Raw genomic sequence first — 24,362 nt, forward strand, 5'->3', positions numbered from 1 at the left:
AGTTTGTTTCAGCTTTGAACATGGTTGGTGTCTCCTGTCCTTGCTTTATTACATATTTTGTACCTAAAGTAGTTAGTGGTAAACAGCATTAGTGGACTGATTACAGGCAGGAAGAAACTCTCAGCATTGTGTTACCTTAACTCTCAGTCTCTGAGATCTCTTGGAGTTACATTTGTTTTTAAAATTTAAGATGGGGACCATGGAACATTCGAGATGTCACATGTAAAATTGTGCTTGGTTCAGTGCATGCCTTTGTTCGTATATGGAATAGTCTGCTAATTTTAAAAGCATCTTTATAATTGATGTTTATTCCTTTAAAATTGTTTTAAAATTAAAGAAAGATCACAGGCATGGTGGTACATACCTGTAATCCCAGCACTTGGGAGGCTGATGCAGGAGAATCTCTGTGAGTTCGAGACCAGCCTGGGCTACAAAATGAGTTCAAGGCTAGCCTGAACTGCATAGTGAAAACCTGTCTCAAAAAACCAGAAAACCAAAAAAGTAAAAAACACAAAACCAAAAACAAACTAAAGAAAGAATTAGAGTAAAACATGGTGTCAGTGGTATGTTTTGCAGAGGTGGCTATTCGGCAACAGATGTGAGAATTCTTGTGGGCTGCGCTGTAGCAGCTTTGAGCAGAGATCAGGGTACTGCCAAGATGATGGGCTGGAATGCAGAAGTCACTGGTGTTTCCCGACCCGTAGAAGGTACCTCCAAGCAACTGGGTCATTGTTTCCTGGGCAATATTCCTGCCATGGTCCAAGATGAAAGATGCAGTGGCTGTGGCCAGCACTCACTGTGGAGTTTGTGGAAAAGTCAGAAACCAACTCTTATCCCTGCCAATTGAAAATCACTGTCTGAACCTTGTGATATTTGTTCTTTTGGAAACATTTCTTCATGTGTGATGTTTTTAAGCTTTGGAAAAATTCTCTTCATTTTCATTTGACCTCCTTGATGGGGAAAGCTGCAGAAATTCTAGAAACTCTAGCTCAGACAAGATGGGATGTTCATTATGAAGCTGGCTCAGCAGTGACATAGACTGGAAAGCCAATCTCCTCTCTGGAGTCCAGGAACCGGAGAAAACCAGCCTGTGGTTGACTCTGAGCATTCTTCTCTCTGCTGTGGGATTCTCTTTGGTATTCTGTTTTTCCCTGGTGTAGTTTTAGATGTGGTTAATTGATATGAACATATTGCAAATAGCCCGACTCTGTCTTGAAGGATGGATCGTGAAATACCAAATCTTAAAACATCTGCTTTGAAGCCCAGTGTGTGGTGTGTGCTTGGAATCCCAGCTACTCAGGAGCCTGAGGCAGGAGGATCACAAGCTCCAGGATAGCCCGTCTCTGCATAAAAAGTAAAGAGGGGTGGGGAGTATCTCAGGGGTAGAGTGCGTGGTAGTGTTGCATCCGGTGGGGGCGGGTCTTTGAGGAGGAAGGCTGAGGTCCCCCACAGTGGCCCTCCACCTCTCTTCAGGCTCCGATGAAGAATGAAGGAGTGGGCGTAGCGGAAAGTGGGGGAGTCAAGACTGATACAGTGCAAGGCAGAAGTTTATTTAAAGTGTAGCGAATACAGAGAAAGCAGAAGAGAAGCTGTCTTAGCAGCAGAGTGGTCCTACAAGATAAGGGGCATTCAGCTCGGGGTGCCTGGGGAGTATGGGATGTGCCCATATTTATAGGGGCAAACTGTTTGTGGATTGGTGTGGGCTGGGCCAGTCAGGGTCTTAGCCTTTGTTTCTGGGAAGGGGACCAGATCAGCAGACAGTGACTGTGAGTCACACTTTCATAAAGACACAGTAGGGGATACTTTCTCAAGTAGGGGTACACGATAAGCATGTGATGATCTTACTATGTTAGTCATCTGTGTTTTAATCCTGGGGTTTAATGTGCCTCTGTCTGCCCCTACGGTAGGGTCAGAAGGACCATGAAAGGCAATGTTTTGAAGTCAATTCAGGATGTTAAAGCAGCCATAAAAATGCAACTAAAGACACTTAGGGAAGAAGACTTCCAGAACTGCTTCAGAAAGTAGCAGGAATGGTGGAATAAGTGTGTTTCAATCAAGGGGGAGGGTTTGAGGGGGATTCCTGGCAATTTACCTTTTACTGTAATAAGTATTTTTAAGAAATTGGCTATATATTTTTTAACACATCTCATGCACTAGATGCACATCTGGTTCAAGGATATCCGATAGCCATGCTGCTGATGTGCACCCTAATCTGTTAGGTCATCTCACCCAGGCCTGTGCGATGAGCTAGATGGTGGAGGCCCTGTGCCTGTTTTCTCGTGATTCTGCATATTCAAGCGCTTTCCGAGCAAAGAAAGAAATTTGGTGTTTGCCTGTCACTACAAGTGCGTGGTAGTAGGTGTGAAACGGTTTCCGAAGGGATAATGTCTGCCAGTGTGTGGGAATACACTAAGTGGCTTTTGTGGTTGAGAAGAAAATTCCTCTTTTGAAAATCTAGTGATACCAGCAGCTTTTTAAGTGTCCAGTTACCAACAGCTGAGCAGCACTGCTGGTTTGTGAATCGATGATTCATTGCATCGGAATCTGTTTGGTCCCCAGAGAAAGAAACCTGAGGAGCTCAGTATTTGCTGGTCACACGCCCCTTAGAACCTTCTGGTGGGGACTCTGAAGGAACTCACTAGGCTCTCCTGCACTTTTAAAATTAATCCACCTATTTTAAAAATGATACCTTTATGAAACCAATAAAATACAAACCTAGGCAGGAGCGAATAGAACCTGCAATAAGAAAAAAACTGAAAGTTAAAAAATTTTAAATTCAAATTGGTCTTATATATTTTTTAGGTTTTTGGTGTTTATACTTTTTCCCTGCCTTTAGATGGTAATTTGCTTTGTAGGGCTATTTAAAATTTTTCATCTCCTGGGAAGATGATACATAAACTCCACTGTGGATGCAAATATATCACTCATGGATGTTTAAAAAAAAAACCTTTGAGAGCCCACTATTTTGTTGGAAGTGAAATACCTGTTGCACAAGGCTTTTACTGTCTATTACCTGTCAAGACCCCCAGGGGGCAGGGAAGACCTGTCCAGGAGGGCCTGGGCAGCTGGGCATTACTGTCCCATAGAGAGGTGTTGGCTAGTGGCTTAGGGTTTGCTTTCCCTGGTGGTGCAGTTCTGTTACAGAACTTGGGAAGCAGGGAGAGATATCTCCTCACAAGAAAATTTGCAAAGAAAAGAGAAACACGTTAAAGGTGTTGTGTTTACAGTTAGTACTGTTTACAGCCTTAACAGAGAATAAGAAACAATTGAATTCTGTTTTCTACATTAATGATTCTTACATGTTTTGGGGCTCAGAACTACTTAACACTCACAAAAAGCACTGAGCCCTGGAAGAGGCTTGGGTCTCTGTGGGCCGTAGGTATTGATATTTGCTACAGGAAATAGTTAGACTGTGAAATAAAGGCTTGCGTCTTTTAAACTCACCCCAGTAAGCGCATTACGTTAGTATGTTTGAATTGTTTTATGAAAAATAAAAATACAAAATGGAAAATGGAAAATGACACTGCATTACACACTTGCAGTTCTCTTCAGTATTTTAAAAACGAGTAGATGCTCATCTCCATCTCCATCCAATTTGTAAATTGCTGCTTTGATGGACCCTTTGTCGGCCTGCAATCCTGCCAGGTAACACTGGTTATCTGAGAAAGGTTCGCCTCCTGAGTTGCAGATCCTCCCGATGTGAAGCGCTTCACCCTGAAGCGTCACGGCCCAACCTGTTCATCTCAAAGGCCTTCAAGTCCTGGGTGCTTGCTAGCTTGGGCGGGTGGGTCCATCCCTTAAATTTCATGTGACGGCTTGAGTTTCCTCACTGGCCACAGATGCTGCCATGTCCTCTGGGGAGTGACAGATTTGCTTCATTCCCTTTCAGAAAATACCCACCACAGATCCAACTCTGAATACCCAGTGTTTGCCCACGAGTCTCCTTGTGAGGAAAGGGAGCTCCTGAGCAACACTCTTGCCTCAGCTTTCTGCGGGATGGCAGTGGCTACTTCTCCCTGAGAAGGCACCTGGCACTGCAGCCCAGCATGTGTGCTGTGGTGCTCCCTGTGCAGTCATGGCAGCCTCACAGAGCTTGGGCACCGCCTGGAGCTTTGCCCCATGTGGTCCTCACCGCTCTATGGGTGCTTGCTTGCACCGCTGTGCATCCTGGTTCCCGCGCAGCTCCTCTCAGGGGAGCTGGAGACTTAGCAGCTGAGTTCTGTGAGTGCTTCAGCACCTCTTAGGTTTTGGTGTAAAACTTCCCCTGAAAGAGGTTGTTTGATGCCTTACTGTGCCAGGAGTAGAGCAGTGCAAGCTGGCAGGAAGGCCTTTGGGCTATCCGCAAGGGAGAAGTGTTTGTGCAGGGCAGACCCTTCGGGCTGGGATGCTGTCTGTGCATTGCTCCCATGTGCCCTTTATTCATCTGTTGCTTTGCTGGTTTGAAAAATGTAGTAAGTAATGTTTGGCTTTTAAAGAGCTTCTTCTTTTTTTTTTTTTTTTTGAGACAGGATCTTGCTATGCAGTTCAGGAGGGCCTTGATCTCACTTTGTAGTCCAGGCTGGTCTCAAACTTGCAGCAATTCTCCTGCCTCAGCCTCCTGAGTGCTGGGATTACAGGCATGCGCCACCATGCCCATCTTAAAGAGCTTCTTATATCAAGTTTAAAGTACTTGATTTCATCTTCTTTGTTCTGTGTACCATCTCAGAATGACACCAGTGCTAGCTGTGCCATATGTGGGTGTTCCCCTGTGGAAAACACAGTACAGTAACTTTTTCTTGTGTGTGGCATTGGGAATTGAACCCAAGGCCTTCACACAGAGCAGTATTTCCAGCCCTTTTTAATTTTGAGACAGGGTCTTGCTAAGTCACTAAACTTGCCACGATGTGAACTTGGAGTCCTCCTGCCTTAGCCTCCCAGAATGCTGGGATTATAGGCATATACCACCGTGCCTGTGAATTATTAACATCTGATAAGGTCAAGGGAAAGATAGCTTTAATTGTCATTCTATTTCTTATTTACAATTTTACCTGGTTTCTTTGGTGTAGATTCTTTCCTTCCATGAGTCACAAGATTCTGTAACGTGTTTCCTTTTTTCAGCATTTTTAGATGTAGTCAGTACAATTGTAGGGTGAGAATTTATCTTCTAATCCCATTTTAACAATTCATCTTTAAATTAGGAGAAAGTGTATTATCAATAAAATTTCTTTTTGGATGAGATAAAATATTAACAAACTTTAAAATGAGTTGCAACAAAAATTTAATTTTAAGATATTGCTGTGAATGAATTGACAGCACCCCATCTTTTCATGCTCCTGAGTGGGGTGCAGGGAGCCGGGTATGAGGTAAGGATCTGCGAGGTCGCAGACATCAGCAGCTCAGAGAGCCCGGTATTAGGGTTGGGAACAACTGAGTCTGTGTCTTGCAGAGCACCTTTCTTTTTTAAAATTTTATTATTGGTCCATGTTTGCAGTGTATGAACGCAGCTCTCCTGTGTGGCGTCGGTGCCTGTACACATCTTCACCCCTTTTCTCCTCTCCTTCCCTCCCTTCCCTCCAGCTCTTGGTCCCCTTCCCATGTGAGAACGATTTGTCTCTGCTTCCTATGATCTATCTTTTATTTTGCTCTTTACTTATAGTTTGGTTTTCCCCTATAAGAGAAACCATGGGATATTTAACTTTGTGTGTCTGATTCATTTCACTTCACAGTATGGTTTTAAGGTGCATTCATTTTCCTGCAAATGACTCAAGTGTGTTCTTTATGGCAGAGTAGTACTACCTTGTGTGTAAACATCACATTTTCTTTCTTTATTCATCTGTCAATGGGCAGAGTGTCATTTTACATCCTAAACCTCACCTCAAATAGCACACACAGGAGTTAGGGGCTGAGGATGATTCACACATCCATAGTTTCTGGAAAATCCCATTGGGGGGACAAAGAGAGAGAGAGACAGAGAGACAGAGACAGACGAAGACAGAGACGGAAAGAGAGAGGTGAACGGAGAGGAGAGAGGGGAGGAAGGAGAGCAGAAGGGGAGTGGAGGGGCAGGTTCTGAGGCGCAGGGGTCCTGAGGCCCCCAGGGGCCACACTCAGAACCACAGTGTGGACATCATGCTGTAGATGCCATGGAGCCTTCCTGTCCTCAAACAGGTGTGGTAAACTCGGGTCCACCCCTGCCCCGGCTGTCTATTTCCTTGTGACCTCAGTGCTGGCTTCTTTAGCCCTGTCACCCGGAAGGAAGGAACATGGCACCTTCATGATGCAGAAGGGCTGGTGACTCATGCATGAACTTCTCAGGTGGCAGTGTGCCACTTGGGCTCAGGGCAAGGCCTCACAAGGATGCAGCCATGCCAAAGCTGTCCAGGCATCTTGGAGTCTTGCTGCTGTGCTGCCCGCGGGACACCTGGCTCAGTGTAGGGATGGAGTTGCAGCGTCCTTGGCGGTGGGGACGGCGTGGCCCACATGCGTGCCTGACCTTGCTGCAGGTGGTGCATCGGGGATGTGTGCAGTCAGGGTACCAGGCTCCGGGCAGTGGGGTCAGTGTGACTGTCGGGGTTCAGCTGTCCATGGAACAAGGTGATTGCAGAGCTTTGTGGTATACAGATTGGGACATTGCCGCTTATGAAGCTTGTGCTGTTTCTTTGATTCTAAGGTTCACATTTTGGCACGTTTTAATAACACTGAAATGAGGATGTGTTTTTCAGTGAAAGATGCATTAGTTCAACTGATGGCTTTTTCTGTGTTTGTGAAAAATAAATAAATTTTCAATTTTGAAATGTTACCTTCGTGTTTGCTTCCTTTACTCTACAATTACCAATACTTTTTTCATGGGGAAGACAATTTATTTTACCTTTAATGGTTTCCATATTTTTCTTTTAAGAGAGACTATGTATATTTTCAGAAATTTGCATTTTTACATGAGTTGCTTTGTAGCATTGGAACATTAACATTGAACTCCGCTGATTAAATAGCTTAAGAAGAAGGCTTTCTTTTAAAATAAGTTTTGCTGATGTTCTTGACATTCAGTGTTTGATTCTGTTTGTAACAGGTTTATTTCCGAACAGTGGAACTTGTAGAAGAGCCCATAGAGGGGTCTCCGGGGCTGAGCTTCTACTTTAGAATCAACGGCTTCCCCATCTTCCTGAAAGGCTCCAACTGGATCCCAGCAGATGCGTTCCAGGAGAGGGTCACCCCTGATGTGTAAGCTACTGGCTTTCCTTTTTTGTTTCCCTGTGTACAACAGCCGCAGCAAGTGGAAGGGAACTCATTTTTGCCTGCTTTAGTCCCGGGAAAAGAAACTGAGAGGTGGCATAGGATTCTAGGTATCTTCAGGATGGACAGCATTTTGCAACCGGAAATTCCTTTCTCCCAGCTATAGTCTTACAGCCAGTCTCCTCAAGACCGCTGAAGCCATCCGGTGTTTAGAAAACTCTTACATATTTACTCTGGAGAAATAAGACAATGACAAAGTGACACTGTGGATTGTTAGATCTAGAAAAGAAAAGTTTATTAAGTCGAACCCTTTCCCCAGAATACCTTGAATATATTTTTAAAGTTTTCATTTTTATTAGATATGTTTACAGCATGTAATGATTACATTCATCATAGGGAATTGGTACAGTTTTGAGCATGGATTTGAGAGACAGAAATTCTTATTTATCTTCTTATATAAGACTTACCTTTTACCTTAATGAAAGAACTTAGTCTTGGGTAGGGACTAGGAGAGGAGGGTGAGGACAGGGAGTCCCAGGGCTACGCCAGGTGCTGTGTTGCGCCATCAAGGATTTGCAAGAGATGAGAGGTTTTAGCTGCTCCCGACTAAAAAAGACACCAGAAAACTGGCAAACGCTGCAAAATGGTGGATCCATTAATTTGCTTCCTGTAACGATATTTTAATTAACTATGTGTATGCCATGATACCATGTTCTACACCTTAAAAAATACAATAAAACCTCTTTTAAAATAAAACCAAAGTAAGTCTTCAAATATTTTAGATCTATAAAAAACTAGAAGTGTTTTTCTGAGGTCTTGAGAATAGACCTTTAGAAGAAAATATTTCCTAATTGGTTTAACTCATTTACAAAAATGTGTATATGCAATGTATATTATTTGGTGTTTAAAATGGAAGTTGTTTAGTTACTAAATCCTAATTTGGCTAAAACCTGTAGGAATTCCTTTTTTTTAAATGTATCTATTATTTTAGATTTAATAAGAAAATGAAATTCTCAGCTGGGCATGGTGGTGCATGCTTATAGTCTCAGCACTCTGGGAGGCTGAGGCAGGAGGATTGCATGTCATTGGCTTCATAACACCCAGACTCAGAAAATAAAAAAAGGCTTTGATTTTGTCTTATTGATTGAAATGGTTCTATAAAATGAGCCTGCCTTCCGGGGTTTACACAGCATCTCTTCATAGGAATAAATTATCAAAAAATAGTTTTAAAAGCAGTGTACCATTGCTAAAAACTTAGAAAAAAAGTATCATCCATAATGTTTCACTTTGTTTCCTTTATGGGATAAATGTGATGTGTATACTGTCTTACCCCCACTTTCTTTCATTACCAGTATATACAAATCATAATTTTTCAAGAGTGTGCTTCTGACAGATTGGAAATGTTTTAGAAATTTTCCTTAATATCGCGAAATGTCTGAACAGACGTTGTTTTGCCGGTTTCTTCTCAGGCTGCGGCTCCTTCTGCAGTCAGCCGTGGACGCAAACATGAATGCATTGAGGGTGTGGGGGGGTGGCATCTATGAGCAGGACGCCTTCTATGAGCTCTGCGACGAGCTGGGGATCATGGTGAGTCCTGGGGTGAGTGGCAGTGGTACTGAGAAGATATGGTAACCCGTGTCTTCTCAATGGGACGTGTGACACGTCGTAAACCCAGTGCCTTAGCTGGTAACAGGTATCAGAGTTGTCTCATTATTTCAGAATGGAAGCCATTGTACTTAATGGTCCTAAGTTTCTCTGCCTACACTTTCTTTGTGATAGGTGGGTGTGCATGAGAGAAAATAAAGTATTAAAACAGTGTAACTGGAAGGAGCTCTGACCCTCCAGAGTGAGGCTGCTAAAATCAGTAAGGGAAGGGCACGCTCGGCACCATTCCCGATGTGCCATTGCCACGTCCTGCACAGGGGAGGACTGAGAGGGCACATCCTCGCTCCATGTCTGTGGGCCTGGGTCCTAGCGTTCCCTGGACACCGCAGACCCTGCATGTGGTGTGGTGGAGAGGTCGCATCCAACCCACATCAGTCACTGTCCTAGCACTTCACCAACTCCAGGCTGTGTTGCTCATGTCTGTGGTGACTGAGTGTTGTGTCCAGCGTTGTATGGTTTAGGGAACAGCAATGGGGAAAGTATCTGTTGGTGTTCTGGAGAGGTGTGATTTCTGTTTTTTTTTTTGTTTTGTTTTTTGTTTTTTAACATTTCTGATCCACGGTTGGATTCAAGGATGCACAGAGCAAGGATATGGAGGGCAGTGGGCGTGGTTCCGTGCTGACCTCACAGTTACAGGACTGCGCACAGCACTGAGGACAGCAGGGCTTAGTGATGACCATGACCTGCTGACTGGTGCGAGTATTTGTACGGCTTTGCTCCAACAGCTCTGCTCTTACTGCATTTATTTTATTATCTTCACACTTTCCAAGGAAGGGTCACTGTTGCCCTTCGTCCGAGTTTTCAGATGGGGAAGATGACACACTGTGGCGTCAGAAACCTCAACAGAGCCCAGTCTCCGCAGTTTGTAGAGAAGGCTCCGGGGAAGCGGCTGCTTGGGGCTGTGACTTTAAATCTTTGTGCACAGCCTCCCAGGAGGGGCTTTGTGGTTTCATTGCTGACGTGGACTTCTAGCAGAAAGTCAGCTCCTCTGTAAACCAAGTATCATGCCGTTGTGGCAGCACACACTTAGAATCCCAGCTCCTTGGGAGGCTGAAGCAGGAGGGATCAAAAGTTTGAGGCCATCCTGGGCAACTTAGTTACCTAGTGAGACCTTGTCACATACACATAACAAGGACAAGTAATGTGTTGATTTTATCACTCTTGGGCATCTCCCACAACCAAATGGGAGGTGAAAGTTAGAATTAGAAATGTGGAAGCTTGGGGAAGCTTCATTTCATGATTTCCCTTTTGATTTCTAATCTCGTTTTTGCTCAGCTGTCTGCCACTTGCATGGCCCTGGGGCAGTGTGAGGTCTGCGGCTGGTGCCCCTCTCCTCTGAGCTGTTTCCTGGGTGTGAGGGACGACGTCTCCCTGTGCAGGACAGAGAATCTCTCTGTGTGCTGAGACTCACTGTGCACTCTGCTGCCCTGTGTTTCTTTTCCAGGTGTGGCAGGACTTTATGTTTGCCTCTGCCCTGTACCCAGCTGACCAGCACTTCCTGGATTCTGTGAGGGCAGAAGTTGCCTACCAGGTGGGTTGTTGCCACTCTGAGATGTGCATGTTTCATTTTGCCTCTTGTTAAGTGCCTTCCCATTTCCTCTTAATTGTCTTCCCTTTCCTTCTTCTTGTTCTGTACCACATGCCAACAAAAAATCACTCACTGATTTTAATACTCCGTGCCTGCTGACACCCCGAGACCTGAGTCCTGTTCTTGGTTCTGCACTGAGCTTCTGTCCCCGCACCTAGCTCACTGCTCTGCACCGGGCTCCTCACCCTCAACCTTGCCCCTGTAGCAGTCCCCACCTCGGTGACTATGTAGTCTTTGGATTGCTTGGGACAGAAACTGAAAATGATTCTCAGCCCTGTGATTTCTTTTGTGTTCCATGTGTGTACACTTACATTTATACACACGTAAATGCAAGGCCTGGCAGTCTGCTGTCTCTGACTACAGAAGTCCTGGACACAATGTAAAGTACCAAGTATCTTTGTGTAGAAATGGTCTTTCCTGTTAAGACAAAGGCATTTCCTGGATCCCATGGCCTTTCTGTTGGGCCCAGCTCTGTGGAGGGTAGAGCTCACGAGCTGGGCAGCCTGTGCCACAGAATGAGACTGTGTCTCTGGAGAAAAATGATCTCTGCTTTGGATTGGGGGTATGACTTAGTGGTAGAGAGGGCCCCTGGGCCAGCTGCCACTACTGAAAAGCAAATTGCTTTGGGCTGGGGTATAGCTCAGTGTTGGAGCACTTGCCTAGCATGCTCACGGCCCTGGCTTCAATCTCCAGCACTGCACAAAATGAGAGTGGGAGTGGGGAGAAAATGGAGAGGGGCTTCCTAGAGAATCAGAGAATTCAAGGTTCGGAACATCTTTGTTGATAGTTGTGGTGCTTGCTACGATAACAACAGCAGATGGTTTCGGCCACAGAATAGGTTTGGGAGCAAGTGCTGAATGCCCTTAGTGCAGCAGCAAGGTGTGTGTAGGGGGCGGTGCTGTGAAACTCAGGTTGCATTCTGTTCCTCCCTGCATCTTCACATGTGGTGAGGGTTTCCATGGAGAGGCAGCCTGGCCCCCGAGCCTGATCATAGCAGTCTCCATGGTTGTGAGTGTTGTCAGATGTGAGCGAAGTACTCCAAGCCGTCCCCTGCAGTGCTAAGTTCTCTAAGCTGTCTCTTGTAGTGCAGAGTTAAGTACTCCGAGCCGTCCTCCGAGTGCCTTTCCCTGTGGGAAGTGGTCCCTGCCTGCCTCTCTGGCTTTTCCGTCACCTCTTCCCTCTTGTCCCAGGCCCTGGACACCATCTCATCATCTTTCTGGGACCACTCACTGGCCTGAGCACCGCTTTCGCAGGAGCCCTTTCAGCACCTGTGGGTCTAGACCAGGCCCTTCACCTGACCTTGGTGATACGCAGCATGCTTGCCGGTTCTGAGTCAAGTTCTGTCCTGGGAGAGTGCATGTCCCTGAGGCCCAGAGCCTCCCCTCTGTGCCTTGTCCCTGGCCAGCTTCGCCATCAAGTGGGCAGATGGAAGGAGGGACGGATGGTGGAGAGCTTGCAGGGGTCATAGTAACACACGTTATGAGGCAGGGTTCTTCTGATTCTTTCGCATGCTTCTGGGGAGAGGAAGAAGTGTTACAGGCGGTTAGCTGTCATTTGTGATGCGCCCGACCATGGTGTGGTCTGCTCACATCGTGTGTGGCACAGGGTCCCCGGGGCTTTTTGCCTCCTCAGGGTATCATCCGTGTGGTCACCCGCCTCCTGAGCATACTGACAGAGGGGCTGTCACACTCTTGGCTGTGTTAAAGGCAGTGAAAGGGAAGCACTGGACTGTTCGTAGGGCTGCTTAGAAAACGCAACACTTTAGTTTTTAAAAACATGAAACATGCTGCATGCCCCGGAAGTGATCTGGCTGGAGGTGATGCAGACTGGTGCTCTCAGCAAGAGCCCAAAGATTAGATTGTAAAAAAAAGAAAATAGGAGCCATGCTTTTTCAAAGATCTGTGTTACAAGTGCTTCGTTGGTTTGTAAGACACAAGTCTGAAGTAGCCAGCAGTTTGATTCTTGAAAGATCACTGAATTGAATGCAGCTGCTTGGGCAAGTGGGTCAGGAAGCTGTTAGGAGACAGGTGGAAGGAAAAAAATCTGGTCACCATCTTTTCTCCAGCAACAATGAGATGTGTGACCAGGGGGCAGTGAAGCACATCAAATGGGTGATGTCGGTCAAAAGACGACATGGCACTGCATGTCGGTGTTTCAGCCGAGTCTTAGAGACACAGCTATCAGTATGTGAACAAGAGGTTTCAAATTTTCGAGGAAGGGAAGTAGACTGTGGTGAACATATGGATTAAAAAAATGCGAGGCAAAGAGCAACAACAAGAGAAAAGGAACAAATGGGCAATTCTTTGGCCGTGGTTTGGTACGGTCTCATTTCCAAATCATGTGTGGTCTTTTTAGTTTTAAGGACAAAAAATTTTTTTTTTTTTTTTTTTTTTGGTTTTTCTCTGGTACTGGGAAACGAACTCACGACCTTGCACTTGCCAGGCAGGCGCTTTTGCCGCTGAGCTAAATCCCCAGCCCCTTAAGGACAAAAATTAAAATGATATTTTATAAAATGATTTTATAAAACATGAAACATGCCTTTATTTCTTTTTTTTTTTTTTTTTTTACCAGATTTTCACTTCTCTTGGTACACGTTTGCAGTGCATATGGATCACATTCCTCTCATGGAGTGGGTGCACACACACAGCATCCTTCCTTTCCTCCTCTCCTTCTCCCCTCCCTACCCCTTCTCCATTGCTTGATCCTCTTTCATTTTGCAAAAGATCTTTCTCCTTGTTTCCAATTATCCATCTTTTATTTTGGTCTTTTTTTTAACATAAGAAAAACCATATAGTTTTTAAGCTTTTGTGCCTGATTTATTTCGTGTAACATTATGGTCTTGTGGTGCATCCATTTTTACAAATGGCTCAGGTTTATTCTTCTTCATGGCAGAGTAGTGCTCTATGGTGTGTAAATACCATATTTTCTTTATCCACTTATTTGATGATACACATATAGGTCACTTCCAAGAGTTAGCTATTGCGAATTGTGCTTCTCTAAACATGGGTGTGCATGGATCACTGTGGTATGATGCTTTTAACTCTTTTTGGAAGATACCCAGAAGGGAATAGCTGGGTTGAATAGAACTTCTAGTTTTAGTTGTTTGGGGAATCTGCATGTTGATTTCCATAATGGTTGTACTAGTTTACATTCCCACCAGCAGTGTAGAAGGGCTCTTTTCTTCCTACATCTGCACCAGCATTTATTATTTGATTTTTTGATGATGGCCATTCTTTCTGGAATCTCAGTGTTGTTTTAATTTGTATTCCTCTAGTGGCTGGTGATGTTGAACACTTTTTCAAGTATTGATGGAGTGTTTGTACTTCTCTGTGAAGTGTCTGTTCATTTCACTTGCCCATTTTTTGGGATGTGTCTAATTTTTTGAGTTCTTTCTGGAGTCCTCTGTCTAAGGAGCTGCTGGTAATTTTCCCCCTTCCTTTCAGTTCTGCCAGTTGTTTCCTTTGCTGTGCAGAAGTTTTCAAGTTTGCTGTGATCCTGTGGAAACAGCTCTCTGTAATGTGCCCCCAGTGCCCTGATGGGTGTTGCTGAGCTTTTTAGCTGCACACCGTAACTGTCCACTGTGGTGACACAGAGGCTGTAAATAACGATGAAGTCACAGTGCTGGCATGTGTCCCTGAAGAGCGCTCCTGGCCATTGACTCACCCAGTCATTGTCGTCCATCATTGCCCTCCTGCTGGGCACATTCAGGGCGTCAACAGATGGCGTGTGCTGCTGTCTTTCCTTGTCCAGGCTGGCAGGGCTTTTGGAACAGTGCCTGTTGGGCACAGTCAGTGGCTTCTGACCTGGGGAGCTGTTTCAGGGTGTGGCCTCCCAACTGTCTGTCACTTCAAGAGACCCTCACATATTCACTCACTTTCTAAAACTTTCTCTAGTTCTTCTCCTACTTTACTTTACTTCTGTATTTTTAGAACATGTATTTCATTGTACAGATTTATGGTGACCAGTGTGATAATTGGGTACAGGTGTGCAGTGGTCACACCAGTGTAGTTGACATTATCATCCCCTTAAGTGGTTCAACCATTCCAAGTAGCTCTGCATCCTTGGGGCTGACAGTGTGAGCAGAGCTCGCTGTCCCAGGCTGCAAACTCACCCTGGTGGCCATAGTTGCGAGGGACACCATGGGGACTTGGTCCTTTCGTGAGTCTTGGGACAGGTGGGTGGGTGCTGATGGCATCTGGCGGGGCCCTGACAGCCCCAGATGGTGGGACACATAGAGACAGGGTCGCCCTCTGGAAGCCTTGGACCAAGTTCGCATTGCGCCTGTCAGCAGCGACAGCCTTATCCCCTCTCCAAAGTGCTCGTCCCCCTGACGGGGTCAGGTCCATTTTCATATTAGGTTTTTGGTTAAGTAAAAAATAAAATAAGTGCTGGGGATATAGCTCAGTGGCACAAGTGCCTGCCTGGTAAGTGCAAGATCCTGAGTTTGATTCTTCGTACCAAAAAAAAAAAAAATTATTGTACATATTTATGGGGTGCAGCATGATATCCCAGTTTAGGCCCACAGTATATTGTGATTGACTCTGCACCTTTGCTTTGTGTTTGGAGACTTCACTGCCCTCCCGGGTTATTGGGAAAAACTGGAGTTCCCTGTCTGGGGGTGCCGTCTGCTCCATGCCACTCCCTCCGCAGAACTCACCCCTGCCTTCTGTGTCCCCTGGCAATCTGAAAACGACAGGTGGGTTTCTTTCCCTTTTTAATGAGAGTATGTTTTCTTTCATTTTTATACAGCAGGGAAAAGGAACTCACCTTATCAGTGTCTATTAAGTCTGAATTAAAAGAACCTCAGAGAATTCTTCCAAGCTGTCCCACCACTGACACAACTAGCCCATTTCTAATGAGTGTGTGTTCTGAAATGCAGGGGCTCTAATTTTGTAGATAAATGTGCTCTGAGTGTGTTTTTATAGGTTGTTGTGTTTTCCTGAATTCCAGGTCAGGAGACTGAAACCCCATCCGTCTGTCATTCTCTGGAGTGGCAATAATGAGAATGAGGGACTGCTGGCCACGAACTGGTTCCAAGTCCCCCTCAGGGACCTGGGCACCTACATCAAGGACTATGTGACACTCTATGTGGCCAACATCAGGGAGGTCGTCTTCGCAGTAAGTAGCGGTTTTTAATGCAGGAGAGTTTGGGAAATGTGTTTTTCCAATGGAAAAGTTTGGATATTGGCAGGAATGTTTTATGCACCTTTATGGCGAGGTCTTCAACAGGATCAGCTCGACACAAGTGTGTCCCTGTCCTGCTGAGGCAGCTGGAGGAATCCTGGGCTGTGTGGACACCTGTGATGATAACATGGTCTGAGGAGCTCTCCACAAACATCCAGTGCTTTGGAGTGTATCCGCAGGCCTCCAAATGTCAAATCGCCAGATTCAGTGGTTTACTGAGGTGCTGCCTGTACAATCCTGTGCCCATGAATGCTAATGAGGATTGGTGTCTGTCATACATGAATGTATTGGCATGTGACTAAGGGGCCTTTATTACCAAAGGATTAGGGGAGAGTGTGATCTCCTTCTCTACAAGGAAATCTATCATAACCAAGAACTCCCAAGTTACTGAGAATATATGATATGCCAGGTAGTGCTACATTAATTACACTTTATTAATTAATATTAGATACAGACTGGTACCATGATTCATGGTATGCATTTGCTTGTGAACAATTTGGTTTACACCCAAGCATTTGGCACAGTTTTGGTTTTGTTTTCTTTTTTTTTATTATTATTTTAAAGAGTAAAAGAAGGATAACATAGCAATAGGGGGTCTTACAGAATTACAGACAAAGTGGTAGGAAATTATCAATGGTTGTTGTTTTACATATTGTTATCTACAAGATAGTTTCTCAGGAAAACAAATAGACAAATAATAGTGGGTTACAGACAAAAGTGGTAGGTTATTATCAATGGTTGTTGTACTATACTTTGGTATCTTCAAAGTGGTTTCTAAAGAAAATAAATAGAGCTATACATGAGTGACCAGTTGAATAGTCATTGACTATTCTCAATGGTTGTTGTAGGAAACACATAGTAATAAACATGCATCCATTTAGGAAATAGCATAGGAACAATACAAACATTACAGAATTATGGACAGATTAGTAGGAAAATATCAATGGCTACTATAATACATGGTGGTATCTTCAAAGTGGTTTCTCAGGAAGACAGAGATATGCAAGAAAGATCTAACAAGTAGATACAGCCTAATGGTTGTGAAAAATAGTGTATTACCTCTTCACCAGTGACTCCTTTCACTGAGGTGTGATGGCTGGAAGGAAGGCCAGGACTGAAAAGAAGGACCGAGAGACTTGCACCTGTGTCTAGCAACAGGCCATTTTCTTTTTCCTCTGTAGTCTTGATTACCCAGGGCTCTTCCATGGAGAAGACAGTCTGGCCAGACGGAGAAGGCAGAGTATGCCCCGGGCCTCCTCATTCCTGTTGGACTAATTGGTAGGATGGGTCTGAGCTCTGGGACCTCCACTTCAGAGGGCAGACTGATCTCCAGTGGTCACCTTTGCATTCAGGGCATGGCCCATGGGGCCTCTTAGGGCAGTCCCTCTTGAGGTGGCCTGGCTTTTAACAGTGGTAGCAGATGAATGCAGTCATCGAGTTCTTCTTGGGGCCCTGATAATCAGACTTAGGATCTGTTTCTCTTAGTCCTGCAGCAAAAGCAGCTGCTTTTTCTCGGTCTCTTTGTTTTCTCTCCTTGGCCTCCTCCTCCTCATGGCTGTAGAATACTGAGGAGGCAATTCTTACTAACATCTCAAGTGAGCCATCTGGGGTGAAAGCCATTTTTTGTAGCTTTTTCTCTCCAGCCTCACATCGCTTTTGGAACCCTGCAACCACTTAGTGTGGTTTTGTTTTTCATATATTTGCATCAGGTGACAAATGCAGCCACAGCCATCTTTCCTTCATGGCCATCTTTTCTAGAATTGTGGAATGAATTAAGTTTGTGTACTGAGGTACCACCATAAATATATTAATTTTATGTGTGCTTTATGTAATTTATTTAATTTTAGAACTACCCTAAGGTGCAGATAATTTTGTGTTGTCTCTGTTTCAAAGATGAAGGCAGGGGCCTAGGGAGATGGAGTCTCAAGGTTGCAGAGGGCACAGGTGGTGGAGTCCAGTAGTGCAGGAGTGGACATAGGGTAATGGAAACAGTGTTTGCCTGGAGAGCTGGCACTGTTCAGAATGATGCAGTGAAGGGCAAGGTGAGGCTGTTCCTGCTCGGGTACTGGTGACCAACACAGGCAAATACTGGAGCACTGGTGCAGTTGGGATCCTGCATGAGGACCCTACTTGGAAAGGCTGGCATCAGCGGTGGCCAGAGGGTGTGGGTAGATGTGCAGAGCTGCTGTGACTCACCATGACTTCATGAGTGGAAGTTGGTGGGTGGTGTGATGAGCACTTGGGCGGCCAATTGGGAGTGTTCAGCACCTGCAGCTTGCCTGGTGCCTGGTGCCTGGTACGTGGTGCCTTGTGCCTGGAGCCTGTGCTGCACTCCACATACTCATTGCGTAGCTCAGGTCAGCTACACTGGGGTCAGGCTACACTTAGGCAGGGGCTGTCCAGGGTGACTGTTGAGGACCCAAAACAACTGCACCTGGCACAGTTACTAGATACAGGAGCTCAGCAGGGCTGCGGGGCCTCTTCCTCTCCCATGCCCTGGATGGACATGGGGATACCTGACAGACACTTGTGAAGGGGAGATCCTCTCTGAGAGAGAGGGAGTATTGCTGGTGACAGCAGTGGTGATAGTAGCATCCTGAGTTCCGCCTGAGCTGTGGGTGCTGTGCTAGGTCCTTCAGCCCACTCAGCACTTGGTAGCTTATGTCACACACAAGTGTTGCCTCTTCTCAGATGATGTCCATGGATTCCTCTCCATGGACTCCTCTCCATGGATTGCCATGTGCGCAGATGCTGTCCTCTGGGAGACAGACAGGCCCGACACCGCCCTGCATCATGGAAGTGGGACCTACTGTCAGTTCTTATTGGAGTTGTTCAGTGCTCAAGGTCCCAGCATGAGCAATGTGCTGAACTTGTCCTCATTCACAGAGGAGATGCTGAGGTGCAGATCATCCCCAAATCACTAGGGACTTAAACTCGGGTGCTTTGGACCTCTCAGCTTCTATTCTTAACCTAGTACCCCCAGGCAGAGGTGATCTACCCTAGAGGGTGCTTGGCAATGTTGTAGACAGTTTTGGGGTAGGGACACTGGCATCAGGTGAGTGGAGAACGGAGATGTTGCTAGGTACAGTGTGTGCCCTTAGACTCAGCATCCAGCCCTAAATATTGGTGGTGCTGAAGATGGGGAACTGCACTAGACTATCTGTGGGCTGATTAGAATGTGTAGTGAATGTTTAAGTGAAAAAAATTACAGTCAAAGTATTACAGTATTACAGTCAAAGAACAGAGGGCTATTACCTTCCCTAGAGTATGCAAAATCCTCCCTCCACTTTGAACACACTTATCCCATCATTCTTTTTTTTTTTTTTTTTTTTTGAGGCAGAGTCTTGCTATGCAGTTCAGGCTGCCCTTGAGCTCACTTTGTAGCCCAGGTTGGTCTGGAACTCCCAACAATCCTTCTGCCTCAGTCTCCTGAGTGCTGGGATTACAAGCATGTGCCACCATGGCTGTGCTTTTACAGTGATTAGTTTTTTAAACTAGATACTGTGTTTGTCACTCACGCTTCTACCCACCCTGGGATGGAGGAGTGGAAAGGAACTTGATGGAGAGGTCAGAGCCGCCAGCACCGATCTCACAAGGACCCAGGGTGGGTGGAAAGAGGGTTGGCCTTGAGAATGGTGAAGGTGAGCTACTTGGGATTTCTGGGACTTGGAGCATTTTTAAAGAAGTAAGTGGCCTGTGCTTTGTTGAATGAAAATATGACCCTTAAAAATCACTGTGTTTCTGCCCTCAGGGAGACAAGACCCGTCCTTTTGTGCCATCCAGTCCTTCAAATGGTATTGAAACTGTGGCAGAAGGGTGGATCTCGAGGGACCATAATAGCAACTATTACGGCGATGTGCATTTTTATGACTATTACAATGATTGCTGGAATTGGAACGTTTTCCCCAAAGCCCGATTTGTGTCTGAATATGGCTATCAGTCCTGGTCTTCCTTCAGTACATTAGAAAAGGTAAACCTTCATTCATTTGACTAAATCTTCATTCATTTGACTTTCCAGTGTTTTGGAATGGTGGACTGTGGGTGTATGCTGCTTCTGAACAGTGATTCAGGAAGCTAGGTAAAATCTGCTCTTTTTGGGTGGAGGATACTGGAAAGTAAGCCCAGGGCCTTCTCACTGAGCTGCATCCCCAGCTCCTTTTTTTTTTTTTTTTTTGCGGTACCCGGGATTGAACTCACGACCTTGGGCTTGCCAGACAGGCCCAGCCCCTTTTGAATTTTGATGCATGGTCTTGCTCAGTTGCTCAGGCTGGAACTTTCGATCCTCCTGCCTCAACCTCCCAGAGTGCTAGGATTATAGGTGTGCATCACCACACCCACCTTTCTCTTCTTATTTAAATGACAGTTTAGGAAGAGGATGGAAGAACAATTTTTTTTCTTTCACCTTTGGGGAGCTAAGCTCTTGTGATCGTCATCTTGGGGACTGTAACTTTTCTGTATTGCTTTTAGTTATGTTCCTTTAGTAACATTTACAAGTTAAATGGGAGATAGTGGTTGTTTAATCTGAATTATTGTTGCACATAAAAATAAATCTTACTTGCTACTTTCTGGATCTCCCACAACTATTTTAGCATGGATAGATGTTCCAGACTGTTTCATTACAGGGAGAGAGGAGGATGTGATAACCTTTTCTTGTCCTCCTCCTCCTCCCATTTCCTCCTAATTCTGTCCCTCCTTTTTCTTCCTATTGGTATATTTGGTCTTCTGTGTGGATTTCCACTCCATTCCTGAAGATTCAGTTTCAGAGATGTGTGTGTTCATTTGAAAACAGCTTTATAGAAACAATTCACTTACTGTAAAGTTTATATACATGTTGTGTTCAATTCAGTAGCCTGCAGTGTGTTCCTGGAGCTATGCAGCCATTACACAGTCCAACTGTAGATTTCCGGTCATTCAGAAGATTCCCTGACCCATTAGCAGCTGCTCTCTTCTGCCCTGTCCTCCCACCCAGGCCCTGGGTTCCACTGACCCTCTGTTGATGCCAATAGACTTCCTGTTCCCATGGTCCATGTGATCAGAACCATACAGCCTGAGTCTTGAGAGTGGCTTCTTTGACTTTGCATCGTGTGTTCAAGGTTCATCTGTGTTGTACTCTGTGTTCATGTGTCATCCCTCTTGATTGTTGAATAATGCTCTGTTGTGTGTGTTTTCCACATTTCCTGCATCATGGGTCTGTAAGTGGATATTTGTGCACATGCTGTGTGAATGTGTGTGTGCATTGCTTGTGTGAGCGTGTTTTTAGTTGCACAGGTCTCACCCCTGAGCGGAATTGCTGTGTCATGTGCTAACTACGTTGAGTATGAAAAACTAACTTCTTGTTTCCATGGTGATAGTGCCAGTTTGTACCATAATGCTGCCAACAGTAGTCATTTTCCATTTTTGAAGCATTTCCCTGGAGATATGCATTTGTGGAAAGTTTGCATTTTCTTGATGGCTGAGTATGTTGAGTACCTTTCATGTGCTTGTTGGCCATTTGTCTTCCTTTGAGAAATGTGTGCTCAAGTCATTTGCCCATTTTTTGAGTTGTCATTTTATTTATTTATTTTTGGTACCAGGAATCAAACTCATGACTTTGTGCATGCCAGACAGGTGCTGTGCCACTGAACTATATCCCTAGCCTGAGTTGTCATGTTATTGTTGAGTTATGAAGGTTTTTAAAAAATGTACTCTAGAATTTTAAAAATCAGATGTGTAGTTTGCAGATATTTTCTCTCAGTTCATGGGTTATCATTTTATCAACTTGATGGTATCATTAAAAACATGAAAGTTTTAATTTTGACAAAGTTCTACCTCGCAGTCTCTTGAGCTTTTGGTCTTGACTCTAAGAGATCCTGGACTAATCCCGATAACTTTTTTTTTTTTTTTTTTTTTTGTTTTTTGTTTTTTTCCAGTACTGGGAACCGAACTCACGACCTTGCACTTGCCAGGCAGGTGCTAAACGTTTACTCTTGTGCTGTCTTCTAGGAATGTTTTGCGTTAGCTCTGGCACGTGTGACTCTTTTTATTTTTTCCATGTGGCATTAATGTGTGTCTAGATCCACTCTTGTGTCTGTGGGTGGCCAGTTGTTCTGATTCCATTTAACAGTACCTGGCTTAAAAACAAAAGTGATCAGAGTGTCATTTAGTTTATATCCTCGACTACATCAATAGTAAGTGTATTTATCAGCCTTGTTTAGCAATCACTGAGAAGCAAGTAATATGTGCAAACTCTCAAATATCTGCTGTGGTCGTAGTAGTATTTTATTCCTATTTCAAAATAATACTAAATAGACAAGAGGGTATTGTAAAATGCATATAATGAATGTGTTTTGAGAAGACAAAGCTTTTGAGAGGAGAAACGAGGTGTAACTTTCTCGGTATGAGCAAGGGAGGGAGAAGGTACCAGGCTCTGAGCAGTAACAAGTGTGACAGCAAGAATGTCTGTGACATTATCACCACTTAGGATCCGCAGGCTCTTCCCCAGGGTATAGAGTACTTTCTGGGTTTGTCAAGAACTTCTGGAGAAGTAGCTTCACTGCCAACTTCCCTGTCCTGACTCTTCACCTTTACTTGGAAGGTCTCAGTGAAGGAAGACTGGTCTTACAACAGCACGTTCGCCTATCATCGACAGCACCATCTGCATGGCAACGAGAAGATGGTTCACCAGGCTGCACTGCATTTCAAGCTCCCGCAAGGCCCAGACCCTGTCCGCACCTTCAGAGACATGCTCTACCTGACTCAGGTGGGTCCGTCATCGGGGTGAGGCTCCTGCAGTGACACGAGAGGTCACGAGGACTTTGAGGGCTGATGTCCTACAAAGCAGGTTTTTTATTCTGCTGATTTTAAGGGGTTTGTTTCCTTCACTGTAATATGCTAATGTGTAAGATTTGAAATGGTTCATTTTTGGCATTCGTTTCCCTCCTAAGAACTGCTTATGAAATTCTAAATTGCTCATGAAAATGTTCCCTGGTTCAGTGTTATTAGAGAGGTTCAGTCATTAAGATTTCTCAAGGGTAAAGCACAACGGAACACAGGAGGGTGCAGAGATAGACTCGTGCATGATCTGGTCACCTGATTTACTGCCATTTGCCTCTGTAATTCAGGGGGAGAAGGAAAGTTTTATCAATGAACAGTGCTGTGTGAAATGGATACTTCCATGGGACAATAAGTGAACCTTGACTCTATGTATAGAAATGAATTTGATTACTGATGAGAGATTCAAATATGGGAGTTCAATGCAGAGGTACAGCACATGCTTAGTATGCCGAGGCCCGGCACCCAAGATAAATAAAGTAAAATAAATATGTAAGGCTCAAATGTGAAAGGTGCTTCAGTAAAGCACCAAGGGAAAACACAGGAGCACACCTTCATCACTTTGGGATAGCTGAAGAGTTCTTCAGACAGGCAAAGCACTGGCCATAGAAGAAAATATTGATAAATTGTACTTTGCTAAAATTATGGGTACTGAGATGTAGCTCAGTGGTAGAGTACTTGCCTAACATGTTTGAGGCCCTGGCTCTGTTCCTGGAACCACCAAAACCAAACAGAAATGTGGACTTCTATACATCAAAAACATCACTAAGAAAGAGAAAAGGCAAGCCACAGGTTGGGGACCAATAGTTGCAATTCCTGTATCATTTTATTTTATTTTACTTTACTGTACTGTACCTTACCATATTGTATTGTGTTGTATTGTGTTGTGTTGTATTGTATTGTATTGTACTACATTTTTGGTGGTGCTGGGGATCAAATGCAGAGTCTGTGCTTGCTAAGCCAGAAGTCTACTACTACTGAGCTATGCCCCAGCTGCAGCTCATCTTTCTGATAAAAAATATGCAGAATGAAGAAATTCTGCAAGACAGACAGATAAGTCAGAAAGCCTATTAAAAATGGACAGAAATCTTGCATAGGCATTTCACTAAAAAGATACCCAAATGGTCAATAAATAATGAAAACATGCTCACTTTTATTCTTAACCAAAGAAATGCAAGTTAAAGCTCTCCCTGCTCACCCTGCAGCAGAAAAGGACTGACCATGCCACTGCTGGTGAGGAGGAGACAACTGGGACTTTCAGGTCCGTTGGTAGGAACACACGTTTGTTTAATCACTTTGAAAAAGCTTACGGCAGTTTCTATCAAAGCTTTCCTCTTGAATGAGCATTTCTACATCCAGCTACGTACCTAGGAAAAACAGGTGCCTGTCCACCGAGAGACGTCTTCCATACTGTTCAGGAAGCAGTGTTTATAGAAGGCCCAAACTAGAAATATAAATTTCCATAAATGGGAAAATTTACTAATAGGTGATAGTGTTTTTGCAGAGTGGAATACTACCAGTGATAAAAAGAACAAATACTCACAACACTGTCAACCTGGGTGAGTCCCACAGGTGTGTTGAGTGAAACAAGCCAGACATAAAAAGGTGGATAGGTTCTGATGCCTTTCATGTTGGAATTCAGGTACAGAGAAAGCTAGTCAAGGTGATGGAAGGCAAACTGGTCCTAACCAGAGTGGTGAGCACTGCTTAGCAAGGGAACTCAAGGCTTTCTGCTTATGCCCTCATCTGTAGGTGGCTACACAGCCTTGTGCCTACCACAAGATTCTGCATGTTACAGTGTTTACCTTAGCAGGCTTTGTTTGTTTTTTTTTGACACAGGGTCTCACTGTGTAGCCCATGCTGGCCTCTACCCACTCTGTAGATCACACTGGCCTCAAACTCAAAA

General features: G+C 44.7%; 1 protein-coding gene across 1 annotated transcript in view; it reads left to right on the forward strand.

The window, feature by feature from the left end:
• Manba (mannosidase, beta A, lysosomal) overlaps positions 1-24,362 on the forward strand; it is a 93,601-nt gene that overhangs the window by 51,223 nt on the left and 18,016 nt on the right. Inside the window, exons 8-13 of the mRNA XM_005406248.2 lie at positions 7,046-7,197; positions 8,679-8,796; positions 10,319-10,405; positions 15,413-15,580; positions 19,398-19,616; positions 22,221-22,385. Of these exons, the coding sequence (XP_005406305.1) occupies positions 7,046-7,197; positions 8,679-8,796; positions 10,319-10,405; positions 15,413-15,580; positions 19,398-19,616; positions 22,221-22,385 (909 nt within the window). The remainder of the gene's footprint in view (positions 1-7,045; positions 7,198-8,678; positions 8,797-10,318; positions 10,406-15,412; positions 15,581-19,397; positions 19,617-22,220; positions 22,386-24,362) is intronic.

This window comes from Chinchilla lanigera, unplaced genomic scaffold, assembly GCF_000276665.1.
Source record: "Chinchilla lanigera isolate Chin_1 unplaced genomic scaffold, ChiLan1.0 scaffold00095, whole genome shotgun sequence".
Taxonomy (NCBI): Eukaryota; Metazoa; Chordata; class Mammalia; order Rodentia; family Chinchillidae; genus Chinchilla; species Chinchilla lanigera.